Source organism: Scylla paramamosain, chromosome 10 (genome assembly GCF_035594125.1).
Source record: "Scylla paramamosain isolate STU-SP2022 chromosome 10, ASM3559412v1, whole genome shotgun sequence".
NCBI classification, from domain to species: domain Eukaryota; kingdom Metazoa; phylum Arthropoda; class Malacostraca; order Decapoda; family Portunidae; genus Scylla; species Scylla paramamosain.
Window position 1 is genome coordinate 3,337,501 of NC_087160.1, and position 27,500 is coordinate 3,365,000.

Consider the following 27,500-nt stretch of genomic DNA (forward strand, 5'->3'; position numbering starts at 1 on the left):
GATGTGGGAGATGCACTGACCACCCTGGAGTTTCAATGTAGTTACAACAGAGAAAGAGTTCTGATGGTAACAAGGGTGTAGGAACAGAGATTTATCCATGACTAGGTTCACTTTACTGCTTCTTCCTCTTAGGTCAGGAGGAACATGTGAATAGGATGGCTGGTGGTATGAGTTGAGTGGTGTTGGTGGTGTGAATAGGATGGTTGGTGGTGTATTATTACCTCTATTCCTGTGTCCTTGTTTCCATCACCAATGGACTCAACATATCCTAGAAATGTCTCAATAAAGAGGGATAGCCACATCAACACAGCACTAGTATACAAATAAACATCTTTTTTTAATCCTATCCTCACTTTCTTACCAAATAAACATAACAGTGCCTGAATGAACCTAATTCTTCTTAATTACCCTTACTGTATGTGCTCCTTAAAGCTGTTATAATCTAATTGCTAGTCTGACATATCCCTTAAGTTGTGGTGAGTGAAAGAAGAGCATCAGTATACAAATAAACATTGTTTTAATACTATCCTAAATATGTCTATATTCTATATATATTCTATCTATGGATAATGTATCTAAATTCACTAGTAAGATAATTCACACTATTATAAAATCTTGCCAGCCCTTAATACACAATCTCTTCCCTTATACATATTTATCTTTCTCATCTCTTCCTCCACACACCATCTCCAGGTCTCTTTACCAATTCCATATATAGAGTACATATCTATATTTACTAGTAAGATTATTCACACTATTAACAAATCTTACCAGTCCCTAATAATTATATGAAGTGAAGATGCTCTTATTCACACTTCAGAGGAGCTAATGAGATGATAAGGAATCACTTCCTGTTGAGGTGACAGTATATTTTCACAGTGGTAACGTCTCTAGACCCGCGTCACTCCCTGGTTTTGCCTTTGGGAGATGCCACACTCAGAATGAATGCACACAGGTGCTTCCACACCAGACAGACACCTGTGAGGGATGACTGGGCCTTGGCATCACCTGCACATTGGTCTTCCTCATCACCATACCAATCCATCAACAGCTCGGTCACTGCCTCAATTTAGAACACCTATTTATAAAAGAAATCATTTAACTTATTTATTTATCTACCTGTCTATCTTTAGGGGAGGAAATGGGCTGGCTGCACACTTCATGCCTGCCCTGAAGGAAGACTGTCTCTGTATCTCCAACATGTAAATGGCAACTAAATGGGATAATTCAAGAGGACTGGGGATCCCCTCCTCAGTATTTTCATTCCTTCAGTGAGGCAAGACATGACATTTTTAGAAAGGGATGTTAACCTGGTATATAGACTGGCTTTTTAGGCTGTCTGCTTACTATTTTTGTGGTGTGGTACAGACCAGGAGACCTCTTCATGCAAGTACCTGCACACAGATAGATTAAACAAACGCACACATGCACGCACGCACGCACGCACGCACGCACGCACACACACACACACACACACACACACACACACACACACAAGGATAGCAATACTGCCTGGCACAGTGGCATAATGATCTGCACCTTCAGTTCACAATTAAGTGGTTCAGGGTTCAAATCCTTGGGCAGGTAAGAGACTATTAAGATGAATTTCCTTTCACACTGTATCTCTGTTCACCAAGAACATAGAAGGCACACACTAAACTGAACAATCATAGAAAAAAAATTATAAATAAAAAAAAGTAAATAAAAAAAAAGCCTTGCAAAATCCCAGATGACAGAAAGAAAATAAGGAGGGATCAGAAATATAATGAGTATTCCTTAAATGTTATAAGTGTTCCCTAACAAAACAACAGCAACATTAATGTATTCAACTTATAAAAGCTTTGCCAGCTGCATCTTGACAGTCTCCTGCCTTACCTTAGTCTCTGCTCCCAGGTGTTCTCCAGCTCCTCCCTCTCCATAGCAAAGGACTGCTGTGCCTGAGTCAGCCTCTGCTCTGCATCCTCTGCCTGCAGTCATCATTGGCCGTGTGTGAACAAGACAAGGTCACGTGTAAACATGACACTTATGTGACCTACATAAAATCAAATCCTGACCAATACAATCAACCTCCATCATACACATGAAACATCATATAAATTCACAATTAGGTACAATTGAATACTTAGTTTGTGCGTATACTTTACATTTATACTACAAGTGTTGGATGATTTCCTACCTGTCTCACTGCCAGCTCGTCTTTTTCTGACAGCTTGTGCTGTAACTCTCCCAGCTGCTGCTCCAGTTTGTGCTTCTCCTGAAAGCTGTCCTCAAGCTTCTTTCTCAAGTCATCTTCACTGGCAGACATTTGTGCCTCCAGCTCTTCCGTCCGGGAGTCGTACTCATCGGCCTTTGCTTTCAACAAGGTTTCTTTTTCCTTCAGCTCATCCTGCAGATCCTCAACTCTCTTCTCCAACTCAAAGAGCATAAGCTTTTTCTCATTTAGCAAACTTTCTATTTTTTCATTCTTCTGTTTCAGCACATTTTGCATTTCCTGAAGCTGCTGGTTGGCTTCTGTGAGCTTATCTTGAAGTTCATTGTTTTGTTCATTCTGAAGGGCCAAGTTGTCTTCCTTCTCTTTACTGATCTCATGGAAATTATCCTTCAGTTTTGCATAGCTCTCCTTGGCTTTGTTCATTTCCACTTCAAAAGTTTCAGTGAGTTTTGCCATTTCCTCCCTAACCTTGGCATACTCTTCTTGACTCTGTGCAGTTTCTTTCTTTAAACTCTGCATATTTTCCTCCTTATCTTTAGTTTCTTCTTTCAACTGCACTATTTCATTTTTCAGCATCTGCAGTTCATCCTGGAGTCCTTTCTTCTCACCTGTGATGGTCTCAAGCTGAGCTGCATACTTTCTCTTCTCCTCCCCAACCGCTGTCAGCTCCACCTCATGGCTGTCCACGATGGCCTCCAGCTCCTCCATGTGGGCACTCAGCTCACTCTTCTCCTTCCTCAGGTTGCTGCACTCACTCTCTAATTCCATTCCCCTCATTTGCAGTTCATTTCTATCCTTCTCCAACAACTCTTTCAATCTTTTATTTTCCTCATCCAAAACACCAATCTGGGACGTGAACTCCTGTATTTTTTCTTCTTTTTCTTGTAACTGTGATTGTAAGGTCTCTAATTTCTCATTGTATTCCTCAGATTTCTGGTTGTATTCTTTAGTTTTTTGTTCATGTTCACTTGACTTTTTAACTAACTTTTCACTTAGATCTGAAACTTTTTGGCTAAGTTCATTATTGATTGTGTCTTTTTCCTTCATTTGTTTAGCCCAGTCATCCTTCAATCTATCCATTTTTTCATTAGCAAGAGTGATTTCGGCCATGGCTTGTTCAATTACCTTGGAAATGCTTGACTTGGACTGCGTCAGCTCTAAATTGAGTCTGTCTTTCTCAGATTTTAATTCCTCATTCTCTTTCTCTAGAGCTGCAAGTCTTCTGTTTTCAATTTCCTTTTCTAGTTTAGTTTGGTTGAATTCATTATTGATTCTTTCATTTTCCTGCTTTAAGTGATCGAGCTCTTCTGACAATGAGTCCTTTTCCCTGTCTGCGTCTGCCCTACTTTCATTTATCTGTTTGTTCAGTAACTCCTTTTCACTTTTTGTCCTTAAAATTTCCTCAGTAAGACTAGAATTTTCTTTAAGAATATGATGTAACTTTTCATCCAGTTCTGCACTTTTCTCTTTCAAATTTGTTATTGTTTCATCTTTTTCGATTAAATCTTTGGAAATTGCATCTTTCTCCTTTTGAATTTCTTCCAGGTTTGTTTTTAGGTTGCTGTTTTCTTTCTGACTCAAATCTAAACTATTAGCTAATTTTTCATTCACCTCTTTCAGAGCTTTTATATCTTCTGAAACAACCATAGTCTGGTTAATGTATTCTGAATTTGTTTTCCTCAACTCTTCCACCTCTTTGGAAATACTTTCTTTTTCTTTTTCAGTTTCTTCTAGGTTTCTTTTCAAGCTGTTGTTCTCTTTCTGACTCAGCTCTATGGTGTTAGTTAATTTTTCATTCACTTCCTTTAGATTTGTTATCTCACCTGAAAATGCTGAAATCTGGTTCACACATTTTGAATTTTCTTTCCTCAAATCCTCCACTTCCTTCTCAAACTCCTGCTGACTTTCTGCACTTGTCTTAATTTTCTTCTCCAACTGCACATTACACTTTGAAAGTTTCTCCATCTCTTCCTTGAGACAGGCATGAACATTTTCTACATCTAGCACCTTACTCTCTAGCTCCTCTCTAACCCTCTCTGCAGTCCTCAACTTTTCCTCCAATTCACCTTTCTCATTCACCATTGCCTCAATGTTCCTACTCATCTCCTCTTTGTCCTTGTTCAGGGAAAGCACTTTGTCTTCTAGTTGTGCTTTCACATCACTGATTTGTAACAACTGAGATTCAAGGTCTGTTCTTGATTCCTTTAGTTCTTGAGTGCGAGCTTCTAACTCGTTTATTTTAGCTTCTACCTCTTTCTTAATTGCTGCCATTGATGCTTCTGTGTCTTGTTCCTGGTCCTCCTGTGTTGTGTTATTGGTCCCAAGTTCCTGTAATGAAAACAAATAATAAGTGAAGCAATATTCATACAAATCATTCTATGTATATAGATGAATGACAGCCATGAAATATGAACATGAAAGGCTGGATATGAATACAATAAAGAACATGAAAGTAAATATCTAAAGAGCATTTATGACAGGCAGGGATAGATATGTGACTGGGTTCTGTAACTTAATGGCATAAGATTACTGATACATGCCTCAGTAGTCTGTATATGATATTTATTTATTTATTTTTTTATGTAAGAGGGGTACTGGCCAAGGGCAAAAAATATACATAAAAAAATAGACCAACTGCGATGCCAGTTTGTAAAGAAGAGCCAAAATTATACCTGAATCATGGCTTCTTTTTCCTCTAACTCCTGCTGCTTGTTCTGTAATTGTTCCTGCCACTGAGAGCGCTCCTCTTCTAGCTGTGTCTCCAGTGCTGCTGCTGCCTTCTTACAGCGCTCTGCCTCGGCCTCCTTGACCTGCAGCTCCTCAAACAGCTGCTTCTTGGTCTCTGCCATGCTCAGTGCTGAGGACTCCATGCTGGCTCTCAGGGAATCCAACTCCTTTAGGTGATCCTCCTGAAGCAAGGTGAGACAGCACAATGCCATTAGTCTCCTGTGCAGTGCTATGATGAACTATAAATAAATATATATATATATATATATATATATATATATATATATATATATATATATATATATATATATATATATATATATATATATATATATAATCATTCTTTTAAGGTAAGAGACACTGGCCTAGGAAAAAAAAAGAAAAAACAAAAAGAAAAAAAAGAAAGTCCATTGAGGAGCAAGTCCCTGCCATGCATTTTATGTAAGATGGGATGTGGCTTATCTGATTTTGTGCTTAGGTTAGGTTAGGTTAGGAGAGAGAGAGAGAGAGAGAGAGAGAGAGAGAGAGAGAGAGAGAGAGAGAGAGAGAGAGAGAGAGAGAGAGAGAGAGAGAGAGAGAGAGAGAGAGAGAGAGAGAGAGAGAGAGAGAGAGAGAGAGAGAGAGATAGTTGATAGGACTGACAGTCTTGAGTAATATCTAGAATGGAAGCTGAGAAACAGAGAGGAAGCGAGGGAAAGTGATAATGAGTCCCTACAGTCTTGATATCACTGCCTGGTTATCACCATTAGTGAGGGGAATGGAGAAATTAACCTTGTAGTGTGAGTTTAGAATGGTTGGAAGTTTTTGTTATTTTAATGTAAGAAGGGTACTGGTCAAGAGAGAGAGAGAAAAAAAAAAAAAAAAAAAAAAAAAAAAAAAAAAAAAAAAAAAAAAAAAAATATATATATATATATATATATATATATATATATATATATATATATATATATATATATATATATATATATATATATATATATATATATATATATATATATATATATATATATATATATATATATATATATATATATATATATATATATATATATATATATATATATAAAGTCCCACTGATAAAATAAAATGTGATGAGTGAATCCTCTAATCTTTCCCTAATTTCCATGCTGCTCTCATGGGAGATGCCTTCACTGTGTGCTTCATGTGCTCTGCTCACTTTATTCAGTATGGATATATTTGAATATTGTGATAAAACTGATGTCATTCTATATTTATGTTTATTGCTTTCAAGATACAGTTAACCAATAATGATGTCTAACCTAAAAAATTCACATACAGAAATACCCTTATTTCTTCTGATTACTTCCTTCCTCTCAAACTATCAGTCCATCTCTCTCTGATGCCTTGCTCCCTCTTGAGAACATACTGCATAAGCAACAGAGCCTCCAACTCTTCCTCCCAGTTTGTTCAAACCTTTTGTCTATACTAGCACCTCTTTCACACACAATCATTACCACCTTCCAAGTGGCCTCTCTTTTTTTCTATAAGAATCTTCTATTTCACTTACTATTCTTTACAAACTCTTCCCTTTTCATCCTCTTGCTTTGACCAAACCACCTCAGTGTATTTCTTTTCACCCATCCCACCACATCACACTTTGCTCCATCCTGTATGCTTCATTCACAAATGCATTCTTTACAAACTATTCACTTTTTAATCTCTCATTTTGACCAAACCACCTCACACTTTGCACCATCCTCTGTAACTTTACAAGGAATTATGTACTATTCTCATCATACCTTTAGGATGTCAATTTGCTTGATCTTTTCCTGTAACTGTGATGTGGCAATGTCCCTCTCCTGCATGAGGACCCCAATGCGTTCCTTGTTAGTGCGAATGTTGTCCATGCAGCGGGCCAACAGAGATTTGTGTTTGCTTACATCAGCTGCAAGGAGACAGTGCTGGGTTATATGAATGGTGACTCATCAGCACACCCTTTGCTTTCTCTGACCTGGTGAGTTGTCATGACTTGAGCTGTTTTATGAAAAGGGAATAAAGACGTTTTTGAATCCAATTGGGTCTTTTTCTTTTGGGACTCTTGAACTGTACACTTTTATGGGGAGATATAATTTAGTGGGTTATTTTAAAGAGTTTTCCGTTGCTGCTGGCTGCCTCCTTGGTAAGCAAAACATAGCATCACACCTAAAAAGATCACTGAATCATAAAAACTTAATCTTCTAAACTACGATGAAACAAGACAATAAAAATTGCAGCAGCTACTGATACAATCTTCTTTCAAATGTTCAGTTTACCACACGACAATGATTCACACATAAAAATACTAAATATGCTAGTTCAGGCTGCCAACCCATGAAGCTGCTGTGACCCAGGAGAGCACCACACAAGCACCCACACAGGAGAGTACCAGTGGCCCACACAAGGAGAGTTTGTGTACCATTACCATGTGAAAGAAATTTCTTAACTGCTAGTGGTGGTGTGTTTTGAAGTTATTGGTAAGGAAAGGAAAAGTGTGAAATCAAGAAGCAAACCTGATTATTACTGAGAGTCTGGTCCATATATGTATATCTTCCCCATACACACACATACACACCTACACTCACACTCATAGACAGCCTAATGTGATTTCTTTTTCAGTCATATTATCATAATTCTGGGACATAATTTACCCAAGGATGGCAATGCACACAAGCTCTCAATACTTCCATGGTGTAGTCACTTCCTGTATGGCTATGGCTGTATAATATCAGCCACATCAAGTAACCTCTCCTTCATTTATCATCTTCCCCCTGGCACCACAACTGACATGTTTACTGCACACACAACCTCTCTTTTCTGGCCTCATACAAGTCCTTCACAGCTTGCCAAGCTACAAGTGTGTCCACAAGAAGTATCAGGCCATAACATTGTCCATGCTGACAATCTGATACTAATGTTCATCAGTACCTTCCCCACTATGCATAATAAGTGCATACAACTCAAGGCCATGGACTGGTCTACCTTTCCGTGAAAAGAGGATAATCCTTTACTGTTAGTTACCTTTCCCATCAAGTTTGGTATCTTTGGTTGTGAATCTATTCCCTTCATAAGTTTAAACTTTAGTGAAATCACACTTCTGTGTTTTCTCATTGGTTTGTGGTGCAGTTTAAAAGTTCTGGCAGCAGCAGTCATTGGTTGACAATTAAAAAGACATGAAACAAACTGAAATTCTTGCCTGAAGGACATTCTCTTCACAAGCAGGCAAGGTTCCTGTTGTAAGTGACTTTTTCTGACCAATTATCAGGTCATTCTTTTTCCATTCTTTTTTTAATAATGCATCTGATATAAGAATTTGGCAAACATATATGCTAGAAGTGAGATTAAATCACAACAGCATGACAAATTTCCTCAATTACTAATCCATACCAATAAGAAGTAATACAAAACAATGATTACCACAAGTAGTAAGCTTCTCAAGTAGCAAAAAGGTAAACCTAAACTTACAATAAGGAAAAAAACATAACAGAAGAGTGTACCAACAAAATGTGAAGAAAACCACAATAATAACAGTATTATCATTGATGTCCATGCAGTGTGAAGGCAACCACAGTGGCCCCAGACGATGCTTGAGTGAGAGTGACTATCCAGCGTCACAGACTGCAAGGTGAAGCAACAGAAAGAACCCTGGTGAGCAATGCATCCTAGGCGTGTTATGACGTGTGGAGCAGAAGAGAAGGAGAAACAGAGAGAGAGAGAGAGAGAGAGAGAGAGAGAGAGAGAGAGAGAGAGAGAGAGAGAGAGAGAGAGAGAGAGAGAGAGAGAGAGAGAGAGAGAGAGAGAGAGAGAGAGAGAGAGAGAGAGAGAGAGAGAGTGAGAGAGAGAGAGAGAGAGAGAGAGAGTGAGAAGATAAGCCTGCGGTGGCTGTGGTAGTGGTGATGTGATCCCTGTGCCGTGATAAGGCCAAGCCACAGACACCCCAGAGTGCAGCACACACCACTGTCTGCTTTACTCACGTGAGTCACCATTCTCTTCCACTTCCACAGATGCTGAAACAAACGGCAGATGTCTAGTGTGAAGAGAAGTGATGGGTACATATACATCAATGGCAACCTCAATGCTTCATTATTCACTCATTCAAATCCTTTTCTTTCTCACCTAGGTTAGCATGGGTAAAGGTTTCATATATACTTCTGAGTATTTGTTCTTGTAACTTGATACTCCATATGGTCACACATACATACACAGACACAGACACACACAGACACACACACACAAGGGAGAAAGAGAAAATTAAAATAATTTTTTAAAGCTGGAACTTTCATCTAACTAAAACAAAACAAAGTAATAATAATATGAAGCTTTGTGTAGAAAAAAAAAAAAAAAAATAAATAAATAAAAAAAATAAAATCTGGAAACATAACTATCACACTGTAACTTCTCAAAGTGAGCGAGTCAGATTAACATCACCACTAAAACTTGTGTCCTTCACAGACAGCAAGACAGGATTCTCAGAACACAAGAGGGAGGTGCCCTTTAAATGGATACAAAATAATGGAGGCAAGAGCACTGAATGAGTAAAAAAATACATATAAATAAAATAAATAAATAAATAAATAAAAATAAAATAAAATAATAATAATAATAATAATAATAATAATAATAATAATAATAATAATAATGATAAATAAAATAAAATATAAATACAGAAATACAAACAAAGTACTACATTGTAACATGGAGCACCATAAGCAACATGGAAGCATTAACTGTAACCCATCACCTCGCCTGCTCCTTACCTTCCTCACAGTGACTTTTTGCCATGGTACAGACTAACCAGCCATCCATCACTCCTTCCCTCCCTCCCACCCAAGACAGAGTAGAGATTATTATCTGCATCAATACACAACTTCAAACTACAATAATATACACTGATACACAAGAGTACAACCATAATACTATTTAAGAAGGTGTATTATGTTGTTTCATGAGAGTGACATCTTTCCTTCAACCCTTAGCCATATCCCAGTCTCCTGGTGAGCCATATCCTGGTCTCTAGGTGATCAGTGATAGGATGACCACTGCACACTTTCATGGTCACCAATATTGGCCACTCACTTGCTCGTAAGATCCGCAGTCCCCACCATACCACCCCTCAATGCACATTCCTCAGGCCCTTTTGCAAATCAATAACCACAAATAGATTTGCTTCTTTCTTTTGTCTGGAATTTCTTTTTAAGTTGCCCTGATAAATGCTGCACCAGCTGTGGTTTTTTTTTAATAAAAAGTAGCATCAACACTGTTCTGTGGGTTGTGTAATGTTAGGCATTGGGTCATGTGATGTGAGATGGTGTGCTACAACCTCAGACAGGTGTTCCAACACTCCTGGTCAATAGAACATCAATTTGAAAACTAATCATGTGGGGTAACACAAACATGGCAGCAGGATGTGAGTGGCAAGGTGTTGTGATGTATCCAGTGAGATGTCTGCTGGGAAAACTTTCTGCAAATTTCACAATAGTGTGTGTGTGACATGACACATTTTCTCTCATAAAGGAGAAAATATTGCCTATACATGGATAACAGCCTTGATTGTGTGTATTGGCCATAAAACACTATAATGATCATTTTATGTAATTTATATTTGGTATGCATTTTTATGTATTTGTTTATGATGTATTCATATAAATCTTACAAGTATGACTAATTTTGTGTTAAGTGGAAGGTATTCTGTGTATTTCCAAACTAGAGAAAGAAAACCTTCACTCTCTTTATAATGTAGCACAGTTTCCTACCTTTGAGCTTCTCAATAAGTTCCTCGGCCTCATGGCTGGCAGTGACAGTGGTGGAGGCAGACCCGTGTGATTCCACTGACACGTTGTCTGCCATGGAGATGTTGTCAGTGGTGGAGACACTCTCAGCAAGTGGAGGTGTTGTCTGTGCTGGAGGAGTTGTCACAGGCTGAGGCAGTGTCCCCCTCATCCTGCAGGGTCAGGCCCCCACTGGCCACCTGCTGCTGGTTATTGTTGTTATTGTTGTTGTTGTTGTTGTGGCTCACAGCAGGGTTGGCCAAGTCGCCTGACACACTCTCCTGAAGGATTGTTACCTGAGGGAAGAGTCAACTTAAGCTGAAATAGCTGTGGAAAACTGAATAAAGAAAAGAAAGACATGATTCCCATTCTAAATAAATCATTACACCAAGGTAGTTTCTAATTTAGTAAACAAATACATACATATATCATACTAAAGTAAATTTCAATAGCCTTTACACTGTTGAGTGTACCTTATTTTAGAAAATGTTAAAGGGACTACCAAAGCAAATAATTGTTCCCCTACTTAAAAGACTTTTCTCTAAACTTAAGATTCAATGTTTATACTGATGTGTCAAACTACATGAACACTGAGTGCAAGAATGTGAAACACCATCCAGGCATCAGCAGCACCAAGCTCAGACACAAACACTTTGCTCACCACAATACAAACAGGTGATCCTTCAGGCCACACACAACCACCCACCCCACTCCTTTGTAATGTATCATCATTTCCCCACATAAAAATAAGTGTGTTATTCAGTAATTCTTGATTATATTTTTCTACAAAATATTTTCAGATAAAATTAATATAAAACAATTCATACAGTTTACAGTCAACACACAGAAGAGCCTCTGTCTCACTACACATTACAAACTCTTCACTTAAAGTGTTCAGATCACACCATGAAGCCTCAAGTGCAGTCCATCACACTGCATATACACTATTTCCAAATGTAATGCACAAACAGCAGCAAGATAAAATGAGGCAATAGTAACATCTTGTCTAAACAAAATCAATACATACATAAAGCATAAATATATATATAAGGTGGTGACTGCAAAACTTAGACAAAACTGAACAAATTAAAGCACATTACAAAACAAAGCCCAGTCAATCTTACATAAAGACATGCAAATGTCAAAAATTATAGAGATGAAAAATACACAGATAGTAAAACCTCATCACAACAACAACACTAATACACAACCACAAGTATTCCCTACATGACAAAGATCCAATCACCTACACTTCACTTCCCCACATCTCATGCTCAGCTCTCCACAACTTCATCTCCTCAACACAATAGCTCCAAGCCATCATGCAGCAATGTTCACCACCTCACGTTGAGGAAAAAACTGATGCAAATAACCCAATATGTAGCATCTGCATGCCCAACTCTGAGTCATCTTTGCTCCTTCACCTCCATCATCCTTGAGAACTGCCTTATGATCCCCCTGTGGCAGTGATACTTTCCCTACGCTAACTACTATGAGGATAAGATGCAGGAGAGAGAGAGAGAGAGAGAGAGAGAGAGAGAGAGAGAGAGAGAGAGAGAGAGAGAGAGAGAGAGAGAGAGAGAGAGAGAGAGAGAGAGAGAGAGAGAGAGAGAGAGAGAGAGAGAGAGAGAGAGACTGACACCAATATATATTACTGTAAATTCTATGGTATTACACCTATCTAAAAACCTTCCATCCTTAATAACAACCAATTTGCAGAATCACTCTGGCATCCTGTGAAAACTGAAAAGGTGGAGTGTAGTACAATGAGTGTTGTCATGATTAAGTTTTACTTTACAAAGCTTGAAGAAAGAACCTCAATTCAAGCCTCTACATTAATGGAAAAAAAGTTACAAAGATCACATATATGTTTATACTTCCAAGATCAAGCAAGGAGGAGTGACCTTCACCATGCACCTTACCCATTACATTAAAATCAACAACAGTTTCTACTTCCTTAGGACGCACCTTCATCTTGAGAGCCGATATCTTCAGTTCTTTCTCTTCTAAATCTGCATTAAGCTCTTCTTCCAGGTGAGCTTTGGCTTGCTTCTGCAGTACACACTGTTCCTGCAGGCCACTCACCTACAAACAGCTTGTGTCAACCCTAAACTAGACTGAGCTTCACATCCATCAGAAACCATATCATATCCAGTCTGGTCTTCAGTATGTAAGCTTCAGAGCAGAAATGGGTGGTTGAATGTGTGTCAGAATTCTGTGCAGAAACTTGTGTTGGCAAGATCTCAAGGAGTTGCCGTTAGTTATTAGAGTGATCAGCTTCAACGTAATTGGGTGATGAATAAATAATTGATGTCCACTCATTGAAATATGTGTTGTGTGTGTGTGTGTGTGTGTGTGTGTGTGTGTGTGTGTGTGTGTGTGTGTGTGTGTGTGTGTGTGTGTGTGTGTGTGTGTGTGTGTGTGTGTGTGTGTGTTTATCTAGCTGTAATACACAGGAACCTGAGCTACACTTAAGCAATCTTGTCTCCTTACCTAGAATTGTCAATTTTTTTCCTTCAGTTGACACTTCCCAGAGCATATAATTTATCTAGTGATTCTTCGTGGTCTTGAGAATCACATTAGAGCTTGTGGATATAAGCCATATAAGCACTGAACTAGTAGACAGTGTGTGTGTGTGTGTGTGTGTGTGTGTGTGTGTGTGTGTGTGTGTGTGTGTGTGTGTTGTCACCCCTAGCACCCTTACCATTGCTTTCTCTAACTACTACAGTGCAGATTCAGTACTTGGCCAAGGTCTTTATTTTCCTTGCCACAATATCAGGCTTGGTTTATTTCTTTTCTGATGTACAAAAAAATCTCAGAACAGAAATCCTGACATCAATCATACATACACACACATACAAAAAAAAAAAAAAATAAATAAAAAATAAAAAAAATAAAAATAAAAATGAATAAATAAATAAATAAATAAAAAAATAAAATAAATAAATAAAAATAAAAAAATAAAAAAATAAATAAAAATAAATAAATAATAAAATAAATAAATAAAATAAAATATAAATAAATAAATAAATAAATAAATAAGTAAATAAATAAATGAAAATAAATAAATAAATAACAAAAAAATAATAATAAGGCCTGAATTCCCAGGTTTCATCATTTGCAAAACAATGCTTACTAACAAAAATATTTCTTAAGACCCAAAATCTGGCATGGACATCAATGTGTGGGGTGACAAAAGCTACAACACAAAGAGTGCAACACTACACAACAGCAACAACCTTGGGTCCCCACAATTGCTGATGAGTCTCTCTGGACACTACCAGTTTGTACTTCCCTGGAATTTTGTTGGTCCCTCAGAGCACCTGGGCTGAGTGCTGGTGAACCACTACTCTACAACAAACATCACACTCAACAACAACTACAGACAATGCACTGCTCATGCAAGGGTGACATTACCCCAGTTGAAGGTGGATTCACACTTCAATAGTTGTGTCTTGCAAATATATGGACTGTTATTTATTCAAGGTTTGCTTCCTTTCCACATCACAAAGAATGTGGTGGCTCAATATTATTAACTTCTGCATTATTTGTATCTCTTTCATAGTGACATTTTAAAGAAAAGGATTACACATTCATAATGACACCAGCTGAGAGTAGTCAGTGGTGACTCATTTGACAAGATGACATTTTATAACATTTAGCAAGCATACATTCATCCACCCATTATCAACAGATCTCTTTCCTAAGTAAGATGGGCAGACAGCAATCTAGAGAGCTGAAACTCATCACTCTGAAGATATGTTTATCATGAATGTTATTTAAAAATATAACAATGAACATTACAATACTTTCAGCTTCCTCTTCTGAATTAATGTCAAAAGTCTGGGGTAAAACAAACACAACAAAACTTATTTCAAGAATGAATAACTGAACCATTGGACTAACTATTGAATAGACAAGTCACTCAAAGAGGCACTGTACCTTGGTGAGCAGGGCAGCAATCTTGTGGTCCTTTTCCTCCAGGTCACTGCGAAGCTCCTGCTCCAAGTGGTGCCTTTGCCTGCTGCTCTAAGGAACACTGCTCCTTTAACTCACTCACCTAGTCAAGTAACATGCAGTTAGTATCTAGGAGAAGACAAATCCAATGCATCCACACAGACCTTGTGTGAGGTCATCACACATCAGTGTCCTAAACCAGGACTTTGATGCTCCATGCATGGGTGTGTCATCAATACTAGGATCACCACCACTACCTACACTACACACACAATGGAGGAAGGAACATCTTCATAATGAATGATTCAACATCATCAAAACATGACATTTTTCCTTTCATTAATAATGCACTCCCTTATACAGTCACATTCTGCTTTAAGAATTAGCTAATATTTTGAAACACTGTCTGCTCAAATAGAGAGAAAATAATAAACTGAATGGTTTCACAATTGAGTGCAGGCATGGCAATGAATGAATACATATTAAGACAAATGTGTCAAACAACACACTTTTGAGTTCAAAAATTTCTGGTATAAATGAAAGAAATGAAAAACAAAAAGGGAGGTTGAGATACTCAAACTTTGCACACGACAATTCCATTATATCAGGTGAGGAGCATGAGACTGAGTCAACAAGTGAACTACAGCAGCAGTTCTCTTGAATGGACCCGGAGTGATTCATTACTGTAATGGGATATAACAACACCTGCTGGAAAGAATGAGTGCTGTATGGTGTAGCAAAGGAACAAGGTGCTTAGTAAAAATCAAGGGATTTTCAGTTATTTGCTCTAAATAATGATGGTCTGACAGTGAATGATGAAGCTGCACAAAGGACAGGAACAATTCCTATGGGCAGGGATAAGCTAATCCATAAAAAGGATGTAAATAGATTGCATAATAAATGCTTGGAGAGTGAAATACCTGTATAGTGGAAAATGGAAGAGGAGAACTGGACAGTACATGAGTGAATGGAAAGGGAAAGGAAGAGCCAAGACCTCCTAGGACACACAGAAGGGCTCAGGCTGCTCCTGCAGTGCCCACAAAAGAAAATTTACTCCAAGGGAAATATACAGATGTGAAAATTCATTTGGTGTTTTTGATGTGTTGGTTTTCTTTCGTAGCCACTGTAATGACATCACAGATTCATGTACATGTAACACCATCACTCAGCTGGATATATAAAACACTGGACCTGAACTCAAGCTTAGTCACTCATGTCACTCAAGCAGGACACTCTTAGAATCTATGACATCATCAGCTTATCTTCAGCTCTGTATATTCTAGGAAGCCTTGAGAGAAGTGCAATGAAGCAAAATTCAAAGAGATGGAGACAAAATATTCTGGGAGCAGTTCTACCAATGCCAACATTTTAATTTTTTTTTGCATAAGAGGGTCACTGGCCAAGGGAAACTTGACAATGATACCTGATGACAATAACGATAGTGATGATGATGGTAAAAAATGAAGATGAATGGAATCATATTAATACTCAACTCATGCTTGACTACTGAAACAAGTCCTAAGACGCAATATACTGCCAGCAGAACAAAGCAATTCCTTACGTACCTTCCTCAGAGCTTTGTCTTGTGTCTTGGCAAGAACATCTCGCAGCTTGTCTGATTCTTTTTCCTTATCCTTGTATGCCCGGGCAAGGTCAGCGTACCTGTTGCAAAACATCACTGTCATATCACAAAAATACAGCAATGTGACAATGAACAGAATCAGGATACTTTTTTCTTTCCAATAGTAAGTCTTGCACATCTAAAAAATGCTATGAAAATAAAACTGTACTAATAATGAATACAGAACAAATAAAAACATTTTTAGTTACTGTAATAAACAAAAGGCAGCAAGATAATACTAGTGAAAAATGAAAGATAAATAAAACACAAAACACTAAAGCAAAACAATGAAACTCAAGGAAACAAGAATATTTGCTTTTTACACACATCACCACTTTCTGAAACATGCAAGACTCAGACCAAGAGCAGAGAGAGAGAGAGAGAGAGAGAGAGAGAGAGAGAGAGAGAGAGAGAGAGAGAGAGAGAGAGAGAGAGAGAGAGAGAGAGAGAGAGAGAGAGAGAGAGAGAGAGAGAGAGAGAGAGAGAGAGAGAGAGAGAGAGAGAGAGAGAGAGAGAGAGAGAGAGATCCAATAAGAAACTACTACAATTGTACAAATATCAAACAAGGTATTGGTGTCACAGCTAGACAAGGCTTCGTACAGATCACTTTCATAACACCTGAGAGAGACTGGAGTCATCAGTTACCAAGCTCGCTCATCATGTACTTCATTACACCATCTGACATAATTTTATCTCCTCTGAATATGCAAACATGGCAACACTGTCGCTGGGAGATGCTCTCAGTCACTGACTGGCTGATGTGCTTCTGCTTCTTACAAAATGTCTGGCAAACTGACTATTCACAATAAAAAAATATTTATTTCTTTACAAGGTAATGGATTATACATGTATAAAGAGTCAGATATCTTAGCTAAGGATTTATAATAGAATACAGAGTCAATTTGCTGCACATCTGAGAAGAAAGTGTGAATACTTAAGGCAATCACTGTACGAGTGTCGAGACTGCCCAGACCCAGTGTTACTACACTGATGTGTTCTCAGGTTGTCAGATTACTGTACTAGTCTTGGTGTGATGGAGTACAGCCTCACATCAGCCCCTTGAGTACAGGGAACTACCATGCTGTCTTTTCTTTGTTCCATCAGGCCACATTTCACCACTATGTCTTTACTTCCTTCAGTCATACTCATGCTAACATGCTTTTCTTAAAATTTAACAACAAAATATCAGAAATATTGTAGTGCACTGGAATATTAAGCATCAAAATGTTTGCTTCTAAGGTGATGATGCAATTTCCACACATTATATGTAAGTCCATATACCAAATGATGAAAGGATGACCAATTATATTTAAATTTAACATCAAAATAAAGGCCAAAAGTATTGTAGTCCATTAGAATATTAAGCATCAAAATATGTTTGCTTCTGAAGTGCAGATACAATTTTTGTAGAAGGTTTGTAAGTTCATGTATCAACTGCATCATATTACTTCTTGATCCATTAAAAAAAAACCTGTTTGTGCTAAGTACATGGTCACATTTTGATGATTTCTTATGCCTGGCTACTTCATATCTGTGTCAGCCATTTGTTGCAATATAATTATCTAATTCAAGGCCTTACAGGAGTAAGCAATATGAGGGAACAGCACACTGCATTCATTATCCAGCATTACCCTGCTTGCATGACTGTGCCTTGAATATCAAAAGATCTAATGAGAAAGAGAAGTTAAAAAGGTGCAGTCATGGTCAGTAATTGAGAAACATAACATACTCATTTCCAGTGCTTCAAGTCTTTCCCCTCATTTCTAAGTCCTCTGATCTGATGGAAATCTGTTAAATATCAAGTTTGATATGGGAACTGTGTGTTTATCGGGGTACTTGGGACTGAGAGGAGATATAAGCACAGCAAAAGGAAGTGCAGGTTACTTGACTTATGACTACCAATGTACATGATGGTAATACATGACATCTTTTATTATATATATATATATATATATATATATATATATATATATATATATATATATATATATATATATATATATATATATATATATATATATATATATATATATATATATATATATATATATATATATATATATATATATATATATATATATAAACATGTAGTTTATCATCTGAGAAAATTACTAAAACATAGGAATTCAGTTGTATCCAATGAGGTGCACAGCTAATGGTTAACTTATTAGTTCACTGATTTTAAGACAACTCCCATCAAACTTGGTAAAATCAAGTCATTTCAGCCTAAATAAAGAGTGTAGGACAGCCACCACATTCAGATGCTTAACATAGTGAAAATACTTGGAAAATCTTGCTGTTACTTTCAGTTACACCTGCTTCATTTCATAGGTAAGGTTCAGTGACTTCATCTCAAGTGCCACAGTTACCCATGAAGCAAGACAATAGTGAATGGTATGGAGATGCACCACCATCACCAACACATCCACACAAGAATGCCACACTAACCCATCAGTTCTGAGTGGCCCAATGAGCGTGTGTACTTATGATTGCTTTCGTGTTTGATAACAGCAGGCACCCTACTAAATTCACAGCAGGTACTGATAAGATAATCAGCTCCTCTTCACTGCTGAATTTAGACTTAAATAGCTCCTGACAAGAACACAGATCGATAATAGTGAAGTGACTATCAGCTGTCTAGGTGTCTGTTTCTAAGATGCTGACAAAAGTCCACCAGCTTAACTCCACATGAGAAAAGTGTTTAAAGTCCACCAGCTTTACACTAATGTTGGCTACTAAAAGAACAGACTCTTTACTTTGACTGGAAGAACCCACTACTCCATAAATGACTCAGTTTTTGTCTACTGTGTTGCTGACAGGAAAAGTCCACCATTTTTATCCTACATAAGAAAAGTGTTTAAATAATAAACCTTTATTCTCATTCTGACTGGAGGAACCTGACTATTTTAACATTATTAGACTTACAGGAAACATGCACGAGTCTACGGTTTAGCACAGGTGTTGAAACCTGGGGTGCTGCAAACACCATGCAACAAAACGGAACAGATGAAACACACCAACACACGAACAACCACATAGCGTACCGGCCCTTGTACTTGTGGTAGCGCTGACGCATCTTGAGGTACGCCTGGTACACAGTGTCCTTGCTCAGCCGCTCTACCACAGCTGCACTCCCACCCTCTTCCCACTCACTTGAGGACTCAAGGTCACTCTGCAATACAACAATTCAGAGGGATTAACTATGAATGATGATGTTTAGCATAATTCCTGTCAGTTAAATGTATGGTTAAGGAATTTTTCCATCTTTATCATCCATGTCTCTTTAAGTTAAGATGAAAGAGTAAACATGGCTTATTGTCTAGACCTCTTTGCAGATCTTTTATTTTTTTTACTTTTAGGGATACAATGTTATTTATTTATTTATTTATTTTATGTATGAGGAGCTTTGGCCAAGGTTAACAAAAAAAAAAGGCTGAAAAAAAAAAAAGACCCAGTGAAGATGCAAGTCTCTAAAGAGGACAGTCCAAAGGAGTATCCAAAATTAGGAGGAGACCATAACGTTGTTAATAATCAGACACACAGTAATAATTCCCTTAATTCTATCGCACTAAATACAAGTATTCTATGTTCTATCATTTCCGTGATTCCAAACATGTTACTAAAGGCTGGACACAAGAAATGGTGTTTGTGTGTGGCAATCAAGTCTTTACCTGAGGTATATTGAAAGATTCAGACAAACACAGTAATAATTCTCTCAGATCTATCACACTAAACACAAGTATCATAGGTTCTATCATTTCATTGTTTTTAAACATAACACAAGGTAAGGTGCCTCTGTGAAGAAACCAAGTCTTTACCTGAGGCATATTAAAAGACACTCCAGGAACCTCATAGATGGGGAAGAGCCCACTAACGTCACTGACACTGGAGCTGGCTGAGTCCCTTCTGGTTCTGAGGGTGGGGCTGGTGGTCACAGACATGCTGGGATCAAAGGTCACCCCGGCCACACCCTGGTTGTTCCCGCTGCCACCATCACCCTCGCTGGAGGTGATGGCCTCAGCATCACTCAGGTCCACCAGTTGGAACCCTGACTTGCTTGGTGAACCTGCAGTATTACAAAGGCAAGTGAATGTTATAAATCCATTCAGCCTTGTCCAGTATGATCCACACTGATGTTTATTACTGGGGATTTTCTTGATGGGTGGCTATGACAGAAGAGTCTTTACTTGTACCTGTTCATGTATTTCATCCTTCTCAGAAGAGAGTTATTTCTCTGAAAATGTGTAATGAAATTTATAAAGTTAATATCATACACATAGCTGGAGTATGCAGGGCATATAAAAAGTAGTTACATTCAAGAAAACCACTAGAAACATGCAAAAAGTGTCTGTTATGGAGACGATACTAATATTGAAGAATAAGAGACAGCAGGACTTGCAGCTCCACAGTCAGTGCAGCCACTAACTCAAAACTACTCGGCTGGAAGGATTTCTGAAGGCTGCAAAATCTATTAAAAAACTTGGCCTCTAAACTTTCAACACTAACAGTTCTTAAAAAAAAAAAAAAAAAAAAAAAAAAAAAAAAAAATCTGTTATATTAAGGAATAACAAAAGTGATATGATGGTCACTCTCATTGTCACACTACATGGATGAAAAGTCCACAGACCAAACTTGTCAATAAAGAAATATTGTATGTTACAATAAAATAAAATAAACTACAACGCAATGGAAATTTGTGAGCTTGTAAAAACAATGAAATGGGATGGAATGAGGGGACTGGGAACTCCTCCTCTCTATTCTTATTTCTAGAATGAGAAAGGCATTAGCAGATGCCTCATCTTGCCCGTCCTCATCACAGAGGAATGTCAGCTGGTTACGTAGAGAGATAAGCTACCGGAACAACATGCACTGCACTGGTGGCACAACTGAAGCCCAAACATAAGTAAAACACTTGAAGCTGCATCATCATCAAGCATGCAACAGAACACACACACACACACACACACACACACACACACACACACACACACACACACACACACACACAAACTCACTATGTCACTATATGAAAGACTTTCTTCCCTGCATCCACACCTTCACCCTGTACGACGAGTGAATGGTCTCTAGTAGAAAACACATAATGCTTCAGACTTGACTCACCTTCATGACTGTCCTCGTCAATGCTGAAGAGGTCTTTATTGTGACCTGCTGGTCTGATGTCCGAAATATCCACCAAAAGCTGCAAGGTTGTGGATTAGTTTTTCCAATTTTTTTGTCTGTTATGTGTTTAAAGAAAAAAAAAAAAAAAAAAAAAAAACAACAGAGCTTTCAGACACAAGGTTATCTCAGCAAGCAGCAAAATTCCAAACAAGAACAGTGTTAGGGCCACTCCACACTCACCTCATCTTGCAGTGGAGCTGGTGCCGCCAACTCCCGCTTGTGTTCGCCTGGTGAAGCTGCCGCCCCGCTGAATGGTGACAGCTGTTTGGAGCCAACAAGGGTCATGTACTGGCCTAACAAACATTATCAACACACCACAAAACACAAGTAGTTTCTAAAACTTGTTTCCAGTGTGACAGAATATTCTATCTTTAAAAGTACTAATGCATTATTTTTTGTTAGAAAAGAAATACATTAAGAATTTCTTAAAAAATACAAAAATATTTCTTTCTTCTGTCCTTGCCATTAAAAAGAAAGTCCTTGAATGCATGGGCTTGCCCCTTGCAGTTATTCTCTGATAAATCCAGCACTACAGAAGGAATGTTTCCTTCCTATAACTGCAATTTAACAATGATTTGATGGAGAAATTTTGCCTAAGAAAATGCCCTTTCAATACTAAATTCTCTAAAGCTAGTGGTGGAGGTGCCGTTAAGCATACCTTCACTACATTAATTTTAGTGAATTCACCATTACAAGACCATTTTCCCTCACAAGAATCTTTTCACAATATCATGTCAAAGGAAAGAGATACAACAGAACACCAGCCTTATGAAGGAAACATTGCCTGCATAATATTAGCTTTAGTGAGCTGTTCACTTTACTTGACTTCACTAAGATGTTAATAACCTGTTCACTTTACTTGACTTCACAAAGGTGTTAAAAACCTGTTCACTTTACTTGACTTCACTAAGATGTTAATAACCTAACTGACCAAACTACTCTTGTGGTACATCACTAAGGCACTAGACATAGAGGACAGAAACATGAGTCTCAGGGCATGTTTATAAGGTTTATCACTAGCTGGCAAGGAAGCAATTTCATCCTCCACTTATGTACAGAGGCACAAAACAATAATACCAATATACACTCCTGTAAGTTCCTAGTCTTTCCAGCATGCCGAGGATGAACAGGTGACGGCGGCTTTTAAGAAACAAACTTTTACTGCTACCTGATTCTTATATCAGTAATGCTCTTGCATTTATTTAGAAACATCTTGAAAATTTAATTATTTCATAAGTACAGTATATATTCATGAGCAAGTCATATATATTTAAAGCACAGTAATACTGCACTCAGATATTATGAAAACTTTGTCTACTGTAGCACTTTCTGTGTAAATCAGCATCTGTGTGACACAAAGTTCAGTAATCAAGTTTTTTATATAGCACCTCTAACGTTTGAAATGCCATCATGTCTCAAGAGTCTATTACTGGAGCTAACAACCTTAGGAAAACCCTGCAACACAAAGAGAGTTCTGCAGCGTAAAATCAGATTTTTAACCCTCCACCAAAAGCTGACAAAGCAGAAAACAAGGCAGATGGTGGAGCTAACAGAGGAAGGCACTGTGATGAGACAGGAGCAACAGAAAGAACAAGTCAGCATAGACACAGAGTACTTGCACCAGAACTATGCCAAGAGAGATCCCAAGTGTGCCAGTGTACTGTACATGGCAAGCATTCTCTGTCTGAACCAATGCAACCCTCAGCCAGGTAGGTCTTGGCTCTGGAAACACTAAGGATCATGAAGAGCAGTGTAGAGTTTACATGTGTTATTACAGTTATTAAACCCTGAGCTGCAATTCAACAAGTGTATGGTGATTGAGGAGAGACAAATAAACTAATATAGTGGTGAGGTTAATGTTTGTGCTGTTGTGTGCAGTAATCAAGCACAATTCTGGCATCGGTGATAGAGATATTAGGTAACAAATTCATTAGTGAAAGAGGCTGCTTATTTTTTTTTTTTTTGGTGCTGTTAAGCTGAGTAAACCAAATGATGCTCTAAAAAATCAAACTGAAAAATTTGCATAAAAAATAAATTTAAAAGCTCTAACAACAGCTTCAGCTCTCATTATATCACTTGTTTTAGGGAATATATCTATCACTTGCCCAAAGACTTGTATGGCTGAAGTAACGTTTCCACAACAAAAGCTAACAATACAATACACCACCCAAAGCCTTGCCGCCCACAACAGTCATCATTACAGTCTTACACTTAATTGGCTTCCTTCTTTAACGGTCTCAAGCCACTGATCGGTAGTTGAAGTCTGTAAAGCAATTAAGTTAGGATTTAGTTGCCGAGTATATTAATCACTGTCAATATCCATGCTTTAAAGAAGGATGTTACTATACTCATCAACACAACTCAGTAACGTTACCCAGACAGCTTACAACACAAATTGTACTAACATAATACACAGTAAGCATTACGATAAAAGTCAACCAAGTAAAAACAAAACACATAAAAACTGATAACTAAAGCTGAAATACATAGTACATATTACAAGGATTCTACAGCACCATTACTTCAGCAGATCAGGTGAGTGAGTGGAGGGTCATATTTATCTATAAGAAAAAAATATATATACTGTTCCACCCTCATGTGACTCCAATTATGGGATACAATAAATTGTCTTGGTGTTTAGTTCATCATTATACAATATGGTGCACAGATACTTCTAGTAGGAGATAAGATAAAAAAAATACAAGGCAAATTTTATGCTGGAAGTGCCGACCATTCTGCCACCAACAAGGGAGGCTCAGCACACTCATTAGAGACATGAGTGGTGGTTTGCTGGTTACCTGTACAATGGTGCCTATGTTTTGTTCAAGTTGGCAGTGACTTGCAGCCAAGGCAGGGATGTGTGATTCAGTGGCTCACTGTGTGTGTGATGGACTAACACTACTCAGTATCTGTCATGTGACTAATAGAGCAGTCTCTCAATTTTGTGAAATTACACAAGTTTTCTCTTTTCTTCTTAAAAAAGATGTCCACAACAGACTGTGCACTATTCTATCTCAGTTAACTGAGATATTCCAGGGTCAATTGCAACTGTATTCCTTTCTGAGACAAAATTTTCACTCATCATTACAATGAGCGCATCAGTGGCACATGTAAATTTTGACATACAATAAAGTTTTGCTGGTGAAACAAGAATCTAGAAAATACCTTCCAGTAAAATCTACAGTGCACTGAGATTGAAATGACTGATTAAGTTCATTTAAAAAAGTGTTCATCTACAATTTCTATATTTCAATAACTCTCTTCACATCCCTGTAAAACACCTTTCCCCATCATGAAACTGCTGTGAGTCGGAACTGAACAGGCAACCCTTATGTCATCACCTATGCCCTGCCACAGATGACAGTAGGGTGAGGAGGAAGACTGCAACAATAATAGTGTGAGGAGTGAAGGAAGAGTGAGAAAGGCTAATAAAAATGGGAGAGGGAGAGATTCCTGTACAGAAACGAGAGAAAATTAAGAAAAGGATGCAGGCACAGATGGAAGACGATAAATAAAGAAATAGGGAAAATAAAATAGAGGTAATGCATAATAAAAAAATTACCCTGGAGAGAGAGAGAGAGAGAGAGAGAGAGAGAGAGAGAGAGAGAGAGAGAGAGAGAGAGAGAGAGAGAGAGAGAGAGAGAGAGAGAGAAAAATATATATATATATATATATATATATATATATATATATATATATATATATATATATATATATATATATATATATATATATATACACACACACACACTCTACTAATAACTTAAATTTTTCCTTTACACCTGCAAAGGAACAGTAAACAGTCTCCACAATAATCCCCCTCCCATACCCACATTTGGTAACACACCCCTCAGTCTTAGTGGCTGCCACACCAATGAGCATCCACACATAACATCCACTGAACCACATACTACAATGAGAACATAACAACACAGTCATACACAGTAACACAGCCACACACAGTAACAATGCAGCTAGATATACAGTACTCATGTAAGTTTGAACTGGGTAGCCTGAACTGGGTTGGCCAAGACTTCCTATAAAAAAAATTACATATACCTTTACCAGTCTGTGGATGAACATAGAAGTTGAAAATGACTGACTGCCAACATGGTGTACTGTTATGCTTCTTGTGGTGCCTGTGGTGTATCACGTGGCCCACCAGTATTTGGTCTGAGGTCAAAGCAAGGCTGTTCCTTCTGATGTTTCCTTGTTTTTTTTTTTCTCACATTTCAGTAGTTATTTATGTTCCCATTCTATAATTAAGGTGCTAGTTCTGGATATTGTTCCCTGGATACTTGTACTTAATGATTTCATTTTTTCATTCTTTCATCCGGTATCCTGCATCCCTTCACATAACTATCCAAGAGAAATACCCAGACCTAGCTTCTTATTTACAGGCATGTTATGGAATGGGAACAAAAAAGCACAGAAATATCCAGATAGAATGTATCATCACAAGATTTGATAGAGGGATTGATTGATAATTTATTGACCACACCAAAAATAACACATATAGATACACATTATAAATTATGGTTCATAAAAAAAAATAAATAAATAAAATAAAATAAAACAATAACATTCCCAATTCAAATCATAGAAATCCTAAAATTACTGAGCAATAAGAGACACAAGAAGAGACAACCTCTCCTCTTATAGGAGACCAAACACTGGTAGGGTATATGGTGTCCTGCAGGCATCAAGGGAGGGAAACACTGAGGTACACCATATTTATTATTTCCCACAAGAGGAGCCTTTATTAACAAAAGTCCCAGATGCCTCAGTCTGTCCAGCGAACACTTAAGCAGGAATTGTACAAGATGATACATACTACCTATCAACCCTGCCACACAAACTGGAACAACACAACCACTTATGCTGCAGTAGAACACAACAAGGCACTCTATAAGGTGCACTAACAGAGAGAGAGAGAGAGAGAGAGAGAGAGAGAGAGAGAGAGAGAGAGAGAGAGAGAGAGAGAGAGAGAGAGAGAGAGAGAGAGAGAGAGAGAATGTAACTTGAGCTTATGACAGTTGAGCTTGCCTAATCTAACCTGGGATGGGAAATGAAACCTGTAGTGGTGAAAGCAAATACTAACCATACTTTCAAGATTTTAGGTTACTCAGACTGGGGAAATGAAACAGCATTACTAGCATGAATTGGGTGTTTCCAGTAACTTTCAATTTCACACACACACACATAGCCATACCTAACCATCCATCCATTCACCCACCCACACACGCACTGCCCACACCCATACCAACCCACCCACCCACCCACACACACACACACACACACACACACACACTCTCTGCAAACAAACCACACACCCATACCAACCCATTCACACCCAACGCAACTTAACTACACACACACACACAGGCAGACAGACAGCTGATGGGACAAGATGCCGCAGCAGATATCAGGGCGTGCCGTGTGGAGTACCTGGGTCAACTGCTGGACGGATTGCTGGACAGAGGCAGGCAGCCTTAGGGACGTGTGCTGCACTTCCTCGGTTATCTTCTCCCTTAACTTCTTGAACATGTTGGCCACGGAGTCCTGCAATCCTCACCATATTCCAGTCTCACCCTTCTCGAGTTTCCATTGGTCGCTTGCTCTCCTTTGCTCTCCCAGCCTGCCGCGGCCACCAAAACACTGCTGCTCTTTCTCTTTCACTCCCGTCTCATTTCCACTTCTTTCTCTATTCCAGCAATTGCTATTAAGTGGTTTTCTAGTTGCCTGGATTCACAGATAACGTGCATAAATGTTCATCGGTGTGCTGTGCATGAAAACTGGTTAAGTGATGCAAAGGTGAATGCACAAGAAGTAGGTAATTAAATGGTGAAGTGGGAACTCTCTCCTTATTCTCTTCTGGTATTTGACAGATGGACGTGAACATATTGGATAGGAGTGAATAGATATGTATACGTATTATTAGGATAAGTTCAGTACATCATGTGTGTGTGTGTGTGTAGATGTCAAGATATAGATAAATAATACGAATGGATAGATACGTAGATACAAAGATTGAGGG

At 38.1% G+C, this 27,500-nt stretch overlaps 1 protein-coding gene across 13 annotated transcripts in view; it reads right to left on the reverse strand.

Moving 5' to 3' along the window:
• LOC135104114 (putative leucine-rich repeat-containing protein DDB_G0290503) overlaps positions 1 to 27,168 on the reverse strand; it is a 61,214-nt gene extending 34,046 nt beyond the window's left edge. For 2 of the 13 annotated variants that reach the window (XM_064011116.1, XM_064011117.1), the window contains exons 1-14: positions 26,912 to 27,150; positions 23,673 to 23,726; positions 21,644 to 21,724; positions 21,404 to 21,482; positions 20,101 to 20,348; positions 19,327 to 19,454; positions 16,227 to 16,323; positions 14,647 to 14,764; positions 10,690 to 11,000; positions 8,911 to 8,943; positions 6,700 to 6,845; positions 4,885 to 5,121; positions 2,177 to 4,540; positions 1,876 to 1,967 (exon numbers count right to left, since the gene is read on the reverse strand). In XM_064011116.1, the coding sequence (XP_063867186.1) occupies positions 1,876 to 1,967; positions 2,177 to 4,540; positions 4,885 to 5,121; positions 6,700 to 6,845; positions 8,911 to 8,943; positions 10,690 to 10,876 (3,059 nt within the window). In that variant the 5' untranslated portion in view covers positions 10,877 to 11,000; positions 14,647 to 14,764; positions 16,227 to 16,323; ... (4 more) ...; positions 23,673 to 23,726; positions 26,912 to 27,150. Of the gene's footprint in view, positions 1 to 1,875; positions 1,968 to 2,176; positions 4,541 to 4,884; positions 5,122 to 6,699; positions 6,846 to 8,910; positions 8,944 to 10,689; positions 11,001 to 12,672; positions 12,790 to 14,646; positions 14,765 to 16,226; positions 16,324 to 19,299; positions 19,455 to 20,100; positions 20,349 to 21,403; positions 21,483 to 21,643; positions 21,725 to 23,672; positions 23,727 to 26,911 lie in introns of those variants that run through there. The other 11 variants (XM_064011105.1, XM_064011113.1, XM_064011104.1 and 8 more) reach the window with 11 other exon arrangements.
• Between the last annotated feature and the right edge of the window lie 332 nt (positions 27,169 to 27,500).